Source organism: Cricetulus griseus, chromosome 6, assembly GCF_003668045.3.
Source record: "Cricetulus griseus strain 17A/GY chromosome 6, alternate assembly CriGri-PICRH-1.0, whole genome shotgun sequence".
Taxonomy (NCBI): domain Eukaryota; kingdom Metazoa; phylum Chordata; class Mammalia; order Rodentia; family Cricetidae; genus Cricetulus; species Cricetulus griseus.
This window is the reverse complement of record NC_048599.1, coordinates 147,828,591-147,845,571: the sequence shown is the minus strand read 5'-3', so window position 1 is coordinate 147,845,571 and position 16,981 is coordinate 147,828,591. Positions and strand designations below refer to the sequence as shown.

Genomic DNA, 16,981 nt, shown 5'->3' with positions numbered 1-16,981 from the left:
TTTCTCACCAGGGGACTTCATTAGTGGAAGAACAGTCATGGAGCCTTGTTCATCAGAGTCTCTAACTGAGCTCATTTAGCTCCTACTATGTGCCAGGGTGTCTTCTCCCCTGAGTGGTTGTTTTCATCTCTGCAGCACCCCACTCCAGGGACACTGTGCTGTTCATCTTTCTCAGATGATGAAACCATGGCCCATCACAGTTGGCAGGGCTGAGATTTGAAGCCGGATTCTCAAATAGCAGGCAAGGGACTTGTCCGAGAGTGCAGGCTCCCCAGAGGCTGGGCAGTAGAATCTCCCACCCACCCAGATGTTTCGTCCCATCAACCCCATTCTCACAAGGGGAAGGGAGCCTAGAGTCTTGCCATGGTCCTCAGCTGGTGGCTGGCATTTCTCAGCTGTCTGGGAGGACTATAGTGCCATTAGATGGGATATAAGTGACAGAGAAGTGGGATGAGCTGGTCTTCTGCTTCCAGGGTTTGCTTTGATCTGCTCATATTTGGCCACTAGAACTGTGTTCAGGATCTGATAGTGATGTGGGTTGGATCTTTACCAAGGCCATGTGGTAAAGGCTTGGTCCCCAACCCTTGGCTGTATTGCAGTGGTGGAACCCTTAGGGCATGTGCCCTTGGAGAGGATGTAGGAAGGTACCTTGTCTCTTTTGCATCTTTGCTAAGAGATGAGTGGATTTGCTTCACCATATGTTCCCTGTCATAAAGAGCTTGTCTCACCTTAGGAGCAAAAGCAAGAGTATCAGCCAGCCATGTCCTGAAAGCTCCATAGTTGTGAGGGAAGCAAACGCTGCTCCTTAATGTTCGGCAATTTAGGTATTTGTTACACAATGGGAAGTAGACTCAGATTCCTCCAGAGCTCGGTCGGCTTCATTCTGGAAGGTCAGTGGTGAATTTTTAGACTGTTCCCTGAATGTTTCTATGCTATGTTCTTTTGCTATGATTTTCACGGTTTCTTTCTAACTGAGTCTTAAGCACTCTCATTGAGAGTGGTCACAAGTTGAAATTACTACTGTCTAGGAAAGCAGTGGCCAGATGACAGTTGGGTTCAGATGTGTGAATGGGATAAATCCAGTGAGGGGGTGAAACCACGCACAAACAAAAGACCCTTGTTGCCAAGAGGCCAGGGGGCCACAAGCGGGGGGCGGGGGCAATGAGCATCCTAAAAGCATCCTAAAAGCTGCAAACAACTGTTGGTGGAAGAAATCAAGAAAGAGAGGGAGAAAGGGGAAGAAGAATAGAAGGAAGAGACAGGGGACCGTGCCCTTCCTAAGGTCCATGGGATTCATCCTTTAGACTTTTTGCCTCAGGCTGTAGTTTGGCTTGTTTCTAGAGAACAGGTGAGAAGGAATTTTAATAACTTATATTACCTTACCATAATGTTGAGCTCTATAATAGCAGTTGAAGATTGGCTGGGTTTGGGTCAATAGGATGAACAATATGCAGGTTATGTCACAAGCAACCACCTGGGAAAGGCAAGTTTTAGTTATGCCAGAGGCAACTAGGTACCCTTCATTAGGTTCCACATTGTCCCGACCGCCTCCACCAGCCAGGAAGACGCAACACTGAGACTCTTCCTTAAGCAGTTTACTCAGGAAACTGAAACAATCTTCTGACTCCGGGGAAAGATCCCCCACAGCTTAAAAGCACTTTTGCCAGCCAGCCCCAGAACTCTACGTGGCTAAGGCGGATAGGCTCGCATTTGCTGATGCAAGTTTGAATCTTAGACCAAGCCAAATAAGGAGTTGTTTATTCCAGAGAGCGCTCATCCTCGGGATGGTGGAAGGCGGAAACCGGCGCCATCTTCTGGCGTGGCGCATCACAGCTCTCCATACACATGACTTATATCAGACCCCAGAGTTGGTACAGGGCTCTAACTGTATTAAGCACATTTACGACATTTTCTTTGAGATGTCAGCCACTGCTGGGTGTTCACTTTTGACTCAGGTTAGCTGTCAAGCCATCTAGCTTAGTAGAATTAAACAGCACAACTTTTGCAGAGAGATCGTGTGGCTTCTGGTTCTGGGTTTGCCACCACTGGGATTATATTTATTTTGCAGAATGTGGGCAGATATACAAGAGATCTGCCATAAATAGTAATTGTTATGTTCACTATAAGTTTAAAGACTTAATTTGTTTTTTATTTATGTATGTATTTGCCTGTTTGTATGTGTGTTCACCATGTGTGTGCAGTGCCTGTGGAGGCCAGAAGAGGGCATTTGATCCCTTAGAACTGGAGTTAGAGAGTTGTGAGCAACAATGTGAGCGCTGGGAAATCAAACAAAGTCTACAAAAGCAGTGCTCTTAACCTCTGGGCCACCCCTCTAGCCCCAGGCCATCTGGTGTTTGTTCCTTCATTTGTTTGTTTAGTTTAGTTTTATTAAAGATTTATTTATTTATATAGTGTTCTGTCTGCATGTGTGCCTGCAGGCCAAAAGAGGGCACCAGATCTCATTATAGATGGTTGTGAGCCATCATGTGGGTGCTGGGAATTGAACTCAGGACCTCTGAAAGAGCAGCCAGTGCTCTTAACCTCTGAGCCGTTTCTGCAGCCCAGACCATCTGTTTTAAAGCACTGGTTTGTGTGGTTTTTCCTCTCTCTGTACTGGGCATATATTTGCCCATAAGTATTTCCCCCACTTTTATTTCCAGTCATTGAAAGAGTTTCTGTTTGCACAGCAGTTTTATGAATAAAACCATTCACAAAGTGCACAAATGTGAATTATACTTGCATCAGCAATGGCCGTGAAATTTCATTTTTCTAATCTCAGTGGGTGGAGTTTGAGCACACCTTTTGGGACATTAAAAGAGAGACCCTGGCATCAGTTCCTTAAGCACAAATATGTTCCAAGGACATTTAATGGCTCCAGCTCTTGTCTTGGCCTGTTTTTAAAGTGTGTTTTCAGTCCTGTGGACAAGAAGGGGAATGATTTTGCGTCCATCCAGGTGTGTCCCCTGACACAGGAACTTCTTTGTGCCAGATCTAGTAGTGTAGCCATGAGGGTAGGTTTGTTACAGTACTTCATATTGGACTGATACTTGACTATAGTGATTAGTTCAAAATGTGGCATGCAGTGGTTGATTGGTCAGTTTTATATTACTATATTATAGTAATAGAATGAAGCACTGGTGGCTCTTTGCTTATAAAAAGACTTTATTGAGCACAAGGGGCGGGGTATCTTTGCAGCCACCGTGGCCTGCAGGGTAACAGTCTGTGAAAGATAAAAAGATAGTGTGGTTCAGCACCACTAAGTTGCTGGCATTGGTTCAAACTTCAGGAGTCTGACTCTGGGTAGCTTATTTTAGGCATATTTAAGTACAGCATAACTAGGTGAAAACTTTCCTGGTGATAATAAAATCAATCCCACGTGTACATGACTGCTTCAAAGCTCTTAGTAAAGTACATGTGACATCATCCATAAAGATGGGACCTATAGATTGGCTTCATGTGACACTTCCTATCAAGGTAGGTTATACAGATTGACTGAGAAAAACGAGCTCATGTTAAGGGTCTAGGGAAGAATCCAGTATGGTCTCAGACACACAGATATGCACAGGTCACCAGGCTATTAACCTATCTGCTCCCAACCTTCTGGGCAGGTAACTGGTTATGCATCCCTTCCCTGGAAGGAACACCTCCACGTATTTAACATTCCTGGTTCCTTTGGTGCTCATCTGTGAGTACAAGGACCTCGTGCCTCCCACAGTTGAGCTCTTGGTCCTGGAGTTTCCAGTCTAAGACTACATAGACCCTGAGGATGCACATCCAGGCAACAGCAGGTATCTTTGGTCTCCGAGTCAGATATTTCTGAATTGTGTGCATGGGTGCAGGTGCCATGGAGCACATGTAGAGATCAGAGGACATCTTTCCACCTGTCTGTGGTTTCCAGTGATGGAATCCAGGTCACCAGGCTTGGGTGGCAAGGGCTTGTCCACCGAGCCATCTCAACAGTCATGTTAATCTTTTTTTTTTTTTTTTTTTTTTTTTTTTTTTTGAGACAGGGTCTCACTATGTATCCCTGGCTGCCTGGAACTTGCTATGTAGACCAGGATGGCCTTAAACTCATAAAGACCTTCCTACCTCTGCCTCCTGAGCTCTGGGTACTGCGATTACAGGTGCATGCCACCATGTGTGGCTTGGGTCTTGGAATCTGGGGGAATCAGGATTTGAACTCTGCCTTTACCAGCCCTGTGACAGGAGATTTGAACTCTGCCTTTACTAGCCCTGTGACCTGGGGGAAATTATTTACCTTTGCATGGTGTTGTGTCTTCAGTCTGTAAAGAGGGTTCATGGTACTGCCTTTCTCATAAGATTGCCATGAGTGCTGAGACACTACACACAGTGTGGGGCACACATTAGTAAGTCATTAAGAAACATGGTGTAGAAGCTGGAGAGATGGCTCAGCAGGTAAAAGCACTGACTACTCTTCCAGAGGACCTGGGTTCAAGTCCTAGTACCCACATGGCAACTCACAACTGACTGTAACTCCAAGACCTGACACCCTCACACAGACATACATTCAGGCAAAACACAAATGCACATAAATTTAAAAAATAATACAGTATTAAAAGAGAAAGAAACATGGTGTAAATACAAAATGGCAATGACGATGTGTATTTGAGTTCGATGCTTTTTGTAAATTCATTTGACCATGTGCACTCTTGGTGCTTTATGTGGGCTTTGGGAAATGCTGACCTGTGTTTATCATTATAGTGCCAACAAGCAGTTTCTCTATCTTGAAAATCCCCTGTGCTCTAGGATTCATCTCTGCTTCTCCAGCAAGCTCTGGCTTTCACTGATCCCTTTATTAGTTTTGCCTTTTCCATAATGTCTTATGGTAGGAATGATACATTATGTAGCCATTTCAGATTGGCTTCTTTTGTTTAGCAGTAAGCACAATGGTTCCTCTACATTTGTCTCACCTCCTGTCTGCACCACAGTCTACCCGCTCACCTGCTGAAGAGGCTGACACTGGTGATAGAGACTTGTGTTCAGGATTTTGTGTGGACATAGTTTCAACTCTCTTGAATAAACACCGGGAAGTATAATTACCAGACAATGTGGTAAGAGTATGTTTTCTCTCCTAAGTAACTGCCTGCCTGTCTTCGAAAGGTGGCTATGCTACTTCACATTCCCTCCAGAAAAGAACATGTGTTCGCCCTTCTCACACCCTTGCCAGCATTTGGCATTGTTAGTGTTTCCAGTTTGGGCCAGTCCAGCTGACATCTGTGTGGCTGTATTTTGTTTTACAAGCATATGGCTTTCTTTTCAGCTTTGACATCAGGAGTGTGAGGTCTCCCACTGTGTTTATCCTTTTTAAGATTGTTTTGGGCAATTAGAGAGTCTTGTAATTCCATTTACTTCTAAGATCCTCTTTTCTATTTCTTGCCAAAACCAAATCATGGGTGTCTTGTTAGAGACAGTGAATCTATAGCTCATTTTGGATAGTACTGACATCTTAATTAATACTGTTTTCCAATCTGTGAAATGGGATTTCTTTCCCTTTATTTGAACTCTCATTGATTTCCTTGAAGAACATTTTGTAGTTTTCACTATACAAGGCATTTATTCACTTCCCAAGTTAATTCTTAAATATTTCATGCTTTCGGTGTTACGGCGTGGTTCAAAGTTACAATGTGGTTCTATGATTTTCCAAAGGCTTTTCATGCAATTGTGAGGGCTTCCTACATACAGGATCCTATTACTACACCAGAGGCCATTTTTCTTCTCCATTCTAGTAGCAGTGTCCTTAATTTCTTCTGCCTGGTCCTCTGATATGGTTAACCCTGCATTGAACAGAAGTGAAATCAGATGCCCTCATCTTACTCTCAATCTGAGGCTAAGACTTCAGCTTTTTACTGTTGAATGTGTTCAAGCTCTGAACAGGGGCCTTTGAAATTGTGCTGTTCTGTAGTCCTAGCATCTATATAGAGTCTGGAACATAATGATTATTGAACAAACATAGTTTCTTTTCAAACTTAAAGAGCTAAAAGTATTTGGGCTTTTTCCTCCCCTCTTTCTTTCTTTCTTTTTTTCTTTCTTTCTTTCTTCCTTTCTTTCTTTTCAGGACAGGGTTTCTCTGTGTAGCTTTGGCTGTCCTGGAACTCACTCTATAGACCAGGCTGGCCTTGAACTTGAAGATCTGCCTGCCTCTGCCTCCCCAGTGCTGTGATTAAAGGTGGACACCACCTCTGCCTGGCAAGTATTTGTTTTTTATTCTTTTCTTTGTTTGTGCTTTTTTGTTTGTTTGCTTTTGTTTTTATAAGACCAGGTCTTACTCTGTAGCCCAAGCTAGTCCCAAGTTCATGGCAGCCCTCCCACCTCAAGTTCCTCAAATATGTGTGTGAGCCACCATACCTAGTTTTAGAGATTAGAGGAAAACAACACAGGTGAAAAGTGTTATCAGGCAGCACTCTAGCAAGGAGTTGGTGTTGGTCACTAATGATAGGCAATAAAGTCACTCCAATTATGGTTCAGTTGCTTGGGCAGTCTGCATTTTAGAGTCCCATCATGTTGTCTTTGCCTTTTCTATAGTAGACTTAACAGCTGGAAGGAGGATGCATATGTTCCAACTCTTCATATTTATGGCTGCTGAATAAATAACTTGCTACCCATTGGAAGCAAAGAAAATGAACAAAAAGCTATAAATTATACATAAAAGTTGTTCATGCCCATAGATGTAATAGCATATGCCTCACAGCTTTGAAGCCACGTAGCTGATTTAAAGGGCTAGAGTCTGTTGGCCTCAGTTTTAATTTGGGATGGCTGGAAGCATCCCTACCACCATTTCATTAGTCATGGCATGTGATTCCATCAGGATGTAACCCTTCAACTCACAGTAGATAAAAATTCTGATGAATGTAGTTTCAAAATGGGAAAATCAAATGGTTTTATTTAATGTACAGCCATCTCTCTTTATTTGGACTTTTAACAAGCAAGTTCTAAATATGAGCTAGCCTGTCTACACATTCCTGTTAACAAGGTCATCTAAGTCACATTTTAAAGATCACAGATGCAAAACTTGCTGATGACTTCAAGGTTGGCAGAATATAACAGAAAGAACATGCCTTTTGGTCTCAGTGAGGGTTTTTCTGGTTGAAAATAATTGAGATCCTAGAGCTTGTGCCAAAGAGGAACTTAGAACTCTGGGAAGATGTTCTCAGGACCCAAGACTATGTTACAGGACAAGGGCAGGCAGGCAGCCAGGCTGGGGAGAACAACAGGCCTGAGGAAGCAGGGTCATTCTGTCTCACTGTTTCTCTCCAGGGCTGGCCCTGCTCTCAGCAGACCACTGTCCCTTCTTCTACACTCAGTCATCTACAGCTGGTCAATTATGTCTTTTCATTGCTCCAGGTCCAGGGGCCAGCTGAGGCTGCCTGACATCTCTGACTTTCAAATTCCTAGAAGGCAGACTCTCATGAGCTCATTTTGAGTCAGGTGACCATACCTGGCTCATTCATTTATGAATTCAAAGCATCTGCACTAAGGCCCAGGAACAGTCTCAGCAGTCAAGGACACTTTCTGTTGTGTGGGGAGTTGTATGTGAGGCAGAGAGAGGGGGAGAGGGGAGGAGGGGGTGGAGAGGGAGGGGGGAAGAGGAGGGGAGGGGGAGAAGGAGGAGGAGGAGAGGGAAAGGGAGACTGACTGCCTGTTTTGGGGGTCTGGGTTGAGGATTGCCATTTTCAGACAAAGGGAAGGAAGTGTGGACTTAGGATTTAGTTCATTTTGTCCTAGGTTCAAATCAGAACACCCCTGTGCACATATACACCAGCTCTGCATAAACCAGAGCATATTAAATGACTCCTTTTAGCCTTAAGTTTTTAGTCAGTAAAATGGGAATAATCCTTTGTAGAGCAGTCATGAGGCTTACGAAGGCAAAAACGATGCTTGCCAAACTAGCAGGATGTCCACCACTGCCCTGAGCAATGCGACCTGTGTGAGTGTTTCTTCACTTTGTTGCTTGCCTTGAGGGTTAAAGCATGGGATGTTTACCTAGTGTCTGGCATTTGTAAACCCTGAGCCCCCAGAGTGTGTGCCATGCCTCTTATTCTTACTATGAATCACATGTTCCCCTCTTTTTCTAGTTCCCATTTGGCCGGCGCTTGCCTTGTGACATCTACTGGCATGGAGTTTCATTTCACGACAATGACATACTCTCCGGTCAAGTGAACAAATTTCCAGGTATCTGCTGTTACTGTTAACCTTTAGAAATATCCCTGGGTCCAGAATGTAGTCTTCCACAAGAACACAATGATGTTTTTAGATCAAAGATGAGGACTCTTTATTGAGAATCTCTGCCCATGGTGCCTGGATGCTGTTGTCATGGGGAAGGAATCCCCCCAGGAAATCATGAAAACTAACACTCCTGAGGGTCCGAAGATGGAGATTGGTCTTCAGTTAAAGGTGTGGTTTCTGTGGGTACAGTGCTTGCTGTGCAAACATGAGGCCTGGAGTTGGAATCCCCAGCATTTGGTGTATGGTAGTCCACCTGTAATCCCAGCTCCCTTCAGGTAGAGACAAAGGATCCTTAGGGAAAGCTGCGAACCAGGGGAGTTGAATGGTCCAGGTTCAGCAGCAGAAACTGCCCTAATGAATCGAGGTGGGGAGTGGTGGAGGAAGGTACCAGATAATAACCCATGGGCCTCCACACACATTTGTATGCATGTACATGTTCACCAGCACGCGCGCGCACACACACACACACACACACACACACACACACACACACACACACACTGCATACCATACACATATGTGAACACACACAAAATGAAAGCACATGTTTTGAACTTGTTGAGTTGGAGCTATAGCACAGGGAGTCCAATGATGGAACTTCAGTGTCTAAAGAAAGACTACAGCCTTCTTGAGCAGGAAACAGGCTTCTGGGAATAGGTCACAGAAATGAAGACCCCGTCTGTTTTCTCTTCAAGTATCATAGTTGAGGGTATCATTAGACTCTCCTGGTCTCTAGGTGCCATAAGCTGTGGACAGCCTCTACCTTTTACCTAATGACTGAATCTCATAACATGACTTACCCTGCAATTAGGACGTGGTGGTTAAGATCACCTCCATGTGTGGGGCTCAGCCTCCATGTCCGCTTCTTTTCTGTCTGTTAGCTCCTGACTCCATCTCCTCTACAATCACTATTCCTGACGGTTGTGTGATGACAGAGGCAAAGGGTAGTGGGACTCCTTAGGGAGGAGGGAGTGTTTGGTTGAGCTTCCAGATACAGGCTTCCCTCACATTAAGTTTGTTAATATATTGTAATATTATATTCTATTATAATACAATAATAATTTTAAAGGAAAGATCACTCTAGTTCTATCCCTCATGTAAGATTATATTTTCTCTCAAAGTTTGATTTCTTTATTTTTTATTTTATATACATGAGCCTTTTGCCTGTATGTGTGTGTACAATGTGTGTGCAGTGCCTGTGAAGGCCAGAAGAGGGCATCAAATACCCTAGAATTGGAGTTGGTAGCCACCACTTGGGTGCTCTGGAAAAGCAGCAGGTGCTCTTCGCCCCTGAGATGTCTCTCCAGCCCAGTTTTCTCAGACTTTAACCATGTCCATCATTTTTTATATTACAACCTTAGAGTGCCGTTGCCACAGCAGAGTGCCTTGTTAGTGTTGTATCTTTTGAACTTGTATTGAAGGGAGAGCAATTTGCCCTTTTATTTAGTATCCCATCCCATATCTTCAAGAAAAGGCCTCTCAGCTAGCCAGATATGGTGGCTCACACTTGTAACCCCAGCACTTGAGAGGCTGAGACAGGAGGATTGCCATTTATTTGAGGCCAGCCCAGGCAACATAATAAGTTGCAGGCTGGCCTAAGCCATGGAGTGAAACCCTGTCTCAAGACCAAAACAAACAAGAAAAACACCAATTCTCAGAAAATCCAGTATCCATATACATATCTATACACTGGCTAGTTTTGCCCTGTTCACCAGGGTTTTAACTCAGACATTCAAGGTTGTTACTGTAGACAGTACTTGGTTCACTTGAAAGGGTACAGGGTAGGAAGCACAACATGGCTGCCAATCCGTATGGAACATTTATCTTTAGTAGAGCATTTGCAAAACTTCCAGGGACTTGTTCCTGGCCCTCAGTAAAAGATGAGACACAAGGAGACAGGGTCCACATCTGTCTTGGCTTAGATGCCCGCAGGTGTCATCATCTCTCGTCATCTGAGGTCCTCTGCAAAGCTTATGTAGAGTCACAAAATCACCACTGAGAAAAGCTTGGGGCTCCAGCTTCCTGCCTGGTGTTCATGCAGCTCAACAACCCAAGTTCATGTTAGCCATGAGCCCTGTTCTTTGCCAGCATAGCAGATATCCCACCATATTGGTTTTGGGGAAGTTATCCCAAGGTCAAATTTATTTTCAGACAGGAGAAAGGTTTTTGTTAAAGAGCAAGAGCCTAGCAGCCAGGGTCATTGCATACCACTTTAATGAGCTTAAAAAAAAGGACTTTTTGAGGTCATGAAATAAAACAATTTCCATGACAACGGCACAGACTTATTGTATGTGACTCACAGTTTGTTGGTGAGGCTGCCTCTACATTTTCTTTTTGCTCCCATCTCCCCTGATGCTGAGATTGAGAAAGAAGTAGCTAAGCAGCTACATGAGGAAAGTAGAGGAAAAAGTACTCTTGAAGGACTAGCTTTATACAAGAACATTTGCTCCAAAGAGGCAAGCTTGCTCCATTCTATATTCAACATGCCAGTGACTGGAACTCGTAATTTTCCACTTTGCAAACAGCAGTTAATTAACTGTGATGACACAGCAGCCTTGGGAACCGAGGGAACAGTGCTGCCACACCCTCCGCCTTGGACAGACATTAACCTGCCAAGGCAGCGGGTAACTCCAGCCAGAACTGACTGACTTTTGGCTCCTGTTGTGGCCTCACACATACCCTATGACTCTAAATGCACATTTCCCATGCCTGGTGTATGCCCTAAGTACAATCCGGGGGATGCTCCAGGAGAGAATGTGCTAGAAATGCAGCATAAACTGAGAACTTCAGGACACTCATAATGGAATTTATCTGGTCTGTGTCACTGTATTAGATGTTATCTGCTTTTCTATGCATAATTTTTTGTCCAGAAATTCATTTCATGAATATTCTGATTTAGGTAGGTCTTTGCTTTGGTGTTTTTTTTTTTTGGTTTTGAGACAAGGTTTCTTTGTGTAACCCTGGATAGCCTGGAACTCACTGTGTCGGTCTGGCTGGCCTCAAACTTGCTGTGATCCTCCTGCCTCCACTACCTGAGTGCTGGGATTCCAGAGGCATGCCACAATACCTGGCCCTGTCTTTGCTTTAGGACAGTCCAAAATTGTCATTTCTTAGCTTGCAGGCAGCGATTTTCTTCTGAGATTCCAGGTGTGAGGTGTGAAGTGGCACAGGGCAGTCTGGGGCTTCCCTGTAGGTAGAAAGGGAGCTTCAGCGAGCAGGCTGTGAGGTGGCCAGCTGTCAAGCACTGGTCCAGGTAAGAGTGAGTCACAGTGTAAGTGCTGTGCTGGAGAAAGGACATGTATGTAGCCTGAAGCAGGCAGGCTGGGTGAGACCCTGGAGGAAACGGTGTGCCTCTCCCCGACACTACACAGAGAGCTGCAGCAGTACAGATAGCTTTAGCCTGCTGCTCATCCAGCTGAGAGCAGGTGATGTAGATAGCCCCAGAGGGTCCAGTGGGATGTGGGGGGGAGTGACAGCAGGGACCTAAGCACAGTGCTGCTGTAGCCTGGAAATCACTAGGAGCCGAAGACCCTTTTAAACCAAACTGTGACATAGGCTAGCTTTCATTTTAGAAAGGTCAGCCAGCAAGTCACTTTGGAGGCAGCTGAGAGAGGAAATGGGTTCAGGTGAGAATAAGGTGAGCTATGATGGTGAAGATGGAGGAGAAGGTGGGCGTGGAAAATTTGTTTGGCAGTTATCATGTGGTTCTTTGTTTAATGATGGGAATCATGGTTATGAATGGTGCTAGGATTGAATAGTGCCTCAAGTATGGCTCAGTTTGTGACGTGGGTGAGGCTGAGGACCAAGCTGTGTGCTCTTTGTTAACTCCAATGGGATAAGACCCATCAGGCCCTGTGACTTCAACAGAAGAATTCAGGGCTCAGAGTAGTTGCCCAAGGCAAGCACTTGCTATCAGTAGCTGTGACTTGAGTCAGGCGCTTTTGCCAATCAACAGGGAACCACTGCCATAGGAGATGTCTAAGGGTAGACCTCAGTGAGTTACCCAGGGACACAGTCAGCCTCAAGAGTATGGTGAGAGCTGGCAGGAGCCCAAGCACTGGCTATAGTCATAGACAGTAAGACCCTCCTAACCCTTTGGGTAGGCTAGGAGGAATGAAAACAAGGTTGTAGAGAGATGAGGCATGAGAGAGAATGAGGCCAAAGCCCCATTCAGTTCCTTGTGTGCCCCAGGTAATCCTAAAACACAAGGAGCAAAAGATAAGTTATTAACATAGAGGTCAGAAAAACACATAAAACCTCGGCTGTAGAATGGAGCCGAACTTTTTAGCAGAGGGAAACAGACGGATCAGCCACTGCAAGTCACAGTGGGTTCTAGAGCCCAGGGAAGCACTCAAGTGGGGAGAGCTTGTTTTAAGCACAGAGGGGGCCTGGAGCCTGAGGGGCCTGGAGACTTCAGGGCATAGAACCGACAGGGCCTTGGGTGTTTGTGCGCATGTGCACTGGAGTCTTCAGGGCATGGAGCCTGTGGGGCCTTGGTGATTGAAAAAAAATAAAATAAAAAGGAAAGAACATGACTGCTCCTAGGCTTGGAGAGGAGAAAGCTTATTATAGATGAAAGGGAGAACAAAGCCAGAGGCAGGAACATCTGGGAGAGTCCAGAGTGGACATGACCAGACAGATGGAGCTGGGCCATGTGGGAGAAGAGGAGGGGAAAAGAGAGGGGAGAGAGGGGAACCAGGTGTGGCAGCCAGGAGGCCACAGGTACAATAGGGTGAGTAACCAAAACGTCTGGATTATATAGGGGGAAGGGAAGCCCAACTCCTGGCTAGAGAGTAGGGTATGCCAGTCATACCCTGTAACAGGTAGGGATGCTGGGAGAAACTGGTGACCAGGTCCACTTTAATGTGTTAAATAGGCACCTCAGTCATTTGTCCCAGGGTTTGAGACCTAATATCAGCCATCACTGCCATTCTGAATTTATCCTGGGAGCATGGGCCTGGCTCTGCTAGAAACCCAGATAACTCTGAGCAGGGGTTGTAGTGGGAGAAGACACCACTTCCCACATCTACATGAGCCGCATGCAAGAGATGCCAGTGCCCTCCATGACAACAAAGATGCCACACAAGGATGAAGACCTGATCGTCAAAGAGCCAGATGTGGTAGTGGCTATTGTAGTCCTGGTGCTGGGAATCAGAGACAGGCAGATCCTTGGGGCTCATGGCCCACACAGTCTAACCTAGGTGTTGGGCTCCAGACCAATGAGAAACCCTGTCTCTATAACCAAGGCAGGACTGGGAGATGTCTCAGCAAGTAAAGCTCTTGTGTAAACAATAAGACTGGAGCTGGGGCCGGGCATTGGTGGTGCACGCCTTTAATCCCAGCACTCGGGAGGCAGAGGCAGGCGGATCTAAGTGAGTTCGAGGCCATCCTGGTCTCCAGAGCAAGTGCCAGGATAGGCACCAAAGCTACACAGAGAAACCCTGTCTCAAAAAAAAAAAAAAAAAAGACAGGAGCTGGGATCCCCAGAACCCATGTTAATGCCAGGTGGGCATGGTGGCCTGTGTGCCATTCCAGTGCTTGCAAGACAGAGGATCCGCAGAGCAAGCTGGCCAGACTTGATTACTCTGCCTCAATGAATAAAGTGGAGGCCACAGCCCCCCCCCCACCAACACAATGAGAAAAGTGGTGGACAGCTCCTGAGGAATGACACCCAAGGTTGCCCTCCAGATGTACAACCATATATACCCAGCTACCCACAAGAACACAAGCACACAGGCATACACACATACACAAACACACATAAAGAACAAAATGTCCACATGTTTTTAAGGGAAACATTTTGGTTCCCTCTGGGCAAATGAATGAGGGGGGAGGGGAGATGTCCAAACCAGTACTGACTAAGCACCGCATCTCCCCATAATTAATACTATCAGTTATGCTGTGGATGCATCACCTTCCTGTCCTTGATTCAAGGAGACAGGTTTTATGCTGAAAGGTGTGTGTTTTTCTATTTTATATCTTCAGTAGTCATAAAAGATTAAAACAAAGCAGCTTAATTAAGTTTCTCATAATGTCACCAGCATCCACTAGGTAATCTTCTCTGGGGAACAGGATGGGAAGGATCCCTGAAATAATGTGCCCTGGCCGTGTAATGAAAAGGGGCTCAGTTTTAAGTGTGAGATAGAAAGAACGTCATTACCCATAAAGATGACAAAGGATAGTCTTGGACTTGAGGCTCAAATGGATGCAAAAGCTGGTCCTCTCACGTTTATAGGGAAGGGAAATAATTGGACCGATTCTCCCTGCTTTAGTAGATCCTCCTAATCTGTGAGCCTATGTGGCCCAAGAAGGTGACCATGGTGGGTGGGAGGCTTTAAAAGTCTCTGGTGGTGTACCGGGCGTTGGTGGCACAAGCCTTTAATCCCAGCACTTGGGAGGCAGAGGCAGGCAGATCTAAGTGAGTTCAAGGCCAGCCTGGTCTACAAGAGCTAGTTCCAGGACAGCCTCCAAAAGCCACAGAGAAACCCTGTCTCAAAAAAAAAAAAAAAAAAAAAAAAAAAGTCTCTGGTGGCCTTCCCTGCTGAGCCTCACTGCTTCTCCTCTTCCCAGGCATGACAGAGATGGTTCGGAAAATCACTCTGAGCAGAGCGCTGAGAATCATGCAGAACCTGTTTCCAGACGAGTACAACTTCTACCCTCGCTCATGGATTCTGCCTGATGAGTTCCAGCTCTTTGTCACTCAGGTAGATGGCTCACTGGCCTGTGGCCCTTGAATGATAATTAATGCTTGTGACTGCAGCTGTGTCCCTGGTCCTGTGTGCTGTGACCTGGGCCAAGTGGACACCAGGAAGTTGAGCAACTTGCTTGTATACCGTGTGTGTTGGCAGCCATCGAGGCAGCTTTCCGAGTGGAACAGGCAGGGCGGCAGGTAGGTAAATTGAAGTGACAGGTGCTAGAGCTGGTTCATGGAGTCGGGGAATCAGCAAATTGGGAAGATGAAACAGGTGTGGAGCCCACAAGTAGAATGGGCCATCTCGGGGGAACCTGGAGGGTGGGCAGGACTAACAACCCGACATGGGAAGCCTTCTTCATGTCCTGCTTTAAACTTGGGCCAGAATCAACTTTCCAATCGTCTGTCCAATCGTCCGTCCCTTCCGCCTTGAAAGCAGTGTGTTTGCGCATAAGATACTCCAGAGCCTTGCTACTGGTTTGAAATACTAGTGGTGGGGAAGTCAGACTCAGAATCAATGTTTAGTTTAGTTTTTGTTTTTGACAAGTTCTGCAGAGCATGCCATAACAATGAACTAAGGGTAGCTGCAGCAAACCTTGGTCTCTCTGGGACAAGTCAGGTACTTTAGCACTTTTGACTGTAGTCTGGGCATTGTGCTAGCTGTTTAACATGATTTGTTTTAACCCTAGAATAATTTTATGTCATTAGTTTTATGAATAGCTCCATTTTATGAAAAAAAGACTAAGGCTTTGAGAAATCATGGAGTCTGATCAAGAAGTAAGATTTAAATCTAGAGCCAACACAGAGGCCTAGAGTCTGTTTGAATGGCTCAATGTTGTTTTAGGGTCTAATATGAAAATCTAGAATTCAAAATAAGATTGAGAGTTACCAAACACAAAAATAGCTTGCTTTCTGGTCAGTGGGGCACACTACTTTAAACCCAGCATTCAGGAGGCAGAGGCAAGTGGATCTCTGAGTTAAAGGCCAATCTGGTCTACAGAGCAAGTTCCAGGACAGCAATGGCTACACAGAGAAACCGTGTCCTGGGGGGAGGGGGAGCAAGAAAACAAAAACAAACAAACAAAAATCCCATCTTTCTCATTTTTAAAGAGAAGCATGGGGGCTAGAAGCTCAGTGGTAGAGCCCTTGCCCTATGTGTGTGAGACCCTGGGTTTGGTCTCCAGCATTAGAACAGATGGACGGACGGATGGATGGATGGATGGATGGATGGATGGATGGATGGTAAGCACGTGGATCTGTGGTGTTTATTGACTCAGGTGTATTTATTATGTGACTCTCATGTGGCCTGCCTGAGACAGTGACTCACATGTGTCCTGCCTGAGACAGTGACTCTCATGTGTCCTGCCTATGACAGTGACTCTCATGTGGTCTGCCTGAGACAGTGGCTCACATGTGGTCTGCCTGAGACAGTGACTCTCATGTGGTCTGCCTGTGACAGTGACTCTCATGTGGTCTGCCTGTGACAGTGACTCTCATGTGGTCTGCCTGTGACAGTGATTCTCATGTGGTCTGCCTGTGACAGTGACTCTCATGTGTCCTGCCTGAGACAGTGGCTCACATGTGGCCTGCCTGAGACAGTGCCTCTCATGTGGCCTGCCTGAGACAGTGGCTCACATGTGGCCTGCCTGTGACAGTGACTCTCATGTGGTCTGCCTGTGACAGTGACTCTCATGTGTCCTGCCTGAGACAGTGGCTCACATGTGGCCTGCCTGAGACAGTGGCTCACATGTGGGCTGCCTGAGACAGTGGCTCACATGTGGCCTGCCTGAGACAGTGGCTCACATGTGGCCTGCCTGAGACAGTGACTCTCATGTGGAGACAGTGACTCTCATGTGGTCTGCCTGAGACAGTGGCTCTCATGTGGTCTGCCTGAGACAGTGGCTCACATGTGGCCTGCCTGAGACAATGGCTCACATGTAGTGGGCAGAGGTGGTTCTTTCTCTCCACCATGTGTTGAGGCAGGGTCTCTATTGTAGGGTTCCTCCCAGCTGAAACCTTAATACAATAAATATCCCTGTATGTTCT

The 16,981-nt window shown here is 45.8% G+C and overlaps 1 protein-coding gene across 1 annotated transcript in view; it reads left to right on the top strand.

Moving 5' to 3' along the window:
• Nucleotides 1–16,981, top strand: part of Dennd1a (DENN domain containing 1A) — a 1,920,886-nt gene that overhangs the window by 1,703,936 nt on the left and 199,969 nt on the right. Inside the window, 2 exon segments of the mRNA XM_035446997.1 lie at nucleotides 8,094–8,190; nucleotides 14,815–14,948. Coding sequence (XP_035302888.1) covers nucleotides 8,094–8,190; nucleotides 14,815–14,948 — 231 coding nt within the window.